Below are 2335 nucleotides of genomic sequence, written 5' to 3' on the forward strand. Positions count from 1 at the left end.
TATTACTGCACTTTGAGTCATTATATCTCGCCAGTCCAAAAATTTGGAAAATTTAAAATAAAAGGAATTTTTAGAAAATTTAAAATTTGCATTCATTTCATTGAGGATCAATTTTTACTTCTAGCAAATATAGAAGTTTATGAAGTTTTGTAATATTATGTTTTGATCATTTTATTGTTTTTTTTTTTTTTTAACAAAAAAGGTTATGGGATTTTCATTAACTATCTGACAAAATACCATAAATTCAGTTACAAGAGCTGAGCCTGGTTTCTTGGAATCTCTCCAACCAGCTGAGCATGCCACAATCACTTGTCGATCTAAAGACAGAAAAACATAAAGATTTTTTAGGGGATTGGTTCCCAAGAGATTTCATTATCTCTGAGAATAGTTCCAGCATCTAACTGGGCTGCCTTATTTGCTTCGACATCTGCTTCCTTGTTATTGGTTCTCAGGATATGGAAGAATTCCAGTCTCCGGAGCTTGGTCATGCCTTTAATTTTTGAAATTGTCCTTGCAAATCGAAGATATGCCAGATTTGTATTGGTCACCATTGCATTGATGATGACTTGGGAATCTCCCAAAACAATTGCTTCTGTGAGCCCCAGATCCTTAACCGTTTTGATCCCTTGAAACAACGCCATGAGTTCAGCTTGGATGCTTGTGGTGTGGCCTAGACCCCATGCAAACTTGTGGATAGAAGATTCTTTTGGATTTATAATTAGGCCTCCTGCTCCAGCCATTCCTGGATTTCCCTTGGCTGCCCCGTCAAAGAACAGGAGGGGAAGAGCTTGATTGGACAACCAAGCTTGAATTTCTTCTCCATTTTTCCTTATTTGCTAGTCTTTGAGGCATATGGGCGATATTTTCGACTTTTGGAAATTTAGATTGAGAGCTGCCTCGAACTCAATGTCATGCTGGCTAAGATTTGTGTCATCATTTTTATCGCTCAGCCACTCATTTAGCTGCCCTTTAACTGTATTTGCAACTACCTTGTAGTTCTGTTCCTTATCCCTGAAGATTCTTCTATTCCTCTCCAACCAGGTTTGCTAGCTGATAAATTTGGGCAGAGCAGTCCATGCAAATTTGACAGTCTTGTTTTTTGGGCCTGGTCCTGGATATCTAGCCAACCACCCAGCAAACAAATCCGGGACTGCGTGGGGGAAGATGGGCATCAAATTCAACGTTCCAAGGAGCTCCTGCCAAACTAGCACTGTAAATTTGCATTCCAGAGAAAGATGAACAGTAGATTCTGGATTTTCTTTGCATCGAACGCATCTAGATGGACCTAGAAATCCCCTTTTCTGCAGCCTATCGTCTGTTAGGATTTTTTGATGGCATAACAGCCAGCAAAAAAATCAATCTTTGGAATGGTGGAGAAGTTCCAGATATCGTTAAAAGGCGCCGGGTTGGGAGGAACGTGGGGTCTCTCCATGATTTTGCCATAGCCCTGAGCCACCGAATACCCAATCTGCTTCACTCCCCAGCCTCTCGAATCTTTCCTTCTTGTGTGAAGAGGTGCAGCTCCATGTAACATCTGTAGCAGCATGACATAGTCTGGCAACCACGCAGCTGGCACATTGAGCGTTTTCCAGCCAGCCCAGCTATCTCCATGCCAAGTCGATATGTCCCAGAGTGATGTAATGTTTGCTTCTTCCATCCATGCCTTCAGCTCTCTCCTGAGACTCGAGTTCACTAACGGAGGTCTGTTCATAATACTGTCATCCCAAATTCTGATACGTTTGCCATTCCCAGGTATCCAATAGGCATTATCTCTTATAAGTGGCCCAACTTTAAAAATTAAATTGCTGAGAGGGGATTTAAGATGGGCTTTGGGTTGCTCCAGACACCTGAGTCTCTGACCTCTGAAATATTTCCTCCACAGCACCAACTGAACCCATCCAGGCTTTGGCGCTATGATCTTCCAAATCAGTTTAGCTCCCATTGCTAAATTCTGAGTGTTTAGATTTTTAAAATTTAATCCTCCCTCCTGTAGCGGCTTGGATACTATTTCCCAATTTACTAAGGAGAGTCGCTTCTCATTATTCTTGCCTCCTTTCCAAAGGAATTTTCTAATTAGCTCCTCCATGTTTTTGATGATACCCATTGGCGCTAAAAGAACAAAGAAATTAAAAAGGGGCAGGCTACTTAAAATGGATTTGATAAGTACTGATTTTCCAGTCATGTTGAGCCAAGATGACCCCCAGGCCTGCATTTTTGTTTTAAATTTTTCTATCTAAAGGAGCCAATCCTTGCTTATAGCCCTCTTGTGGAAGATGGGCAGCCCCAGGTACTTGAAGGAGGTCCAAGATGCTGAAGCTGCAAAGCCCAGGCATCT

General features: G+C 41.7%; 1 protein-coding gene across 1 annotated transcript; it reads right to left on the reverse strand.

Annotated features, from left to right (window-relative positions):
• Positions 1-344: 344 nt before the first annotated feature.
• Positions 345-740, reverse strand: LOC149204394 (uncharacterized). The gene has a single exon (XM_089397108.1). It carries the CDS (start codon positions 738-740, stop codon positions 345-347), a length of 396 nt encoding a protein of 131 aa, XP_089253234.1.
• Positions 741-2335: the final 1595 nt, after the last annotated feature.

Source organism: Pinus tabuliformis, chromosome 1_2 (assembly GCF_031772625.1).
Source record: "Pinus tabuliformis cultivar Carrire ecotype Pingquan chromosome 1_2, CPIR1, whole genome shotgun sequence".
NCBI lineage: Eukaryota > Viridiplantae > Streptophyta > Pinopsida > Pinales > Pinaceae > Pinus > Pinus tabuliformis.

Coding starts and splice junctions, on each gene's coding strand:
- LOC149204394 (XM_089397108.1), bottom strand. CDS start 740: ATGGCTGGAGCAGGAGGCCTAATTATAAATCCAAAAGAATCTTCTATC.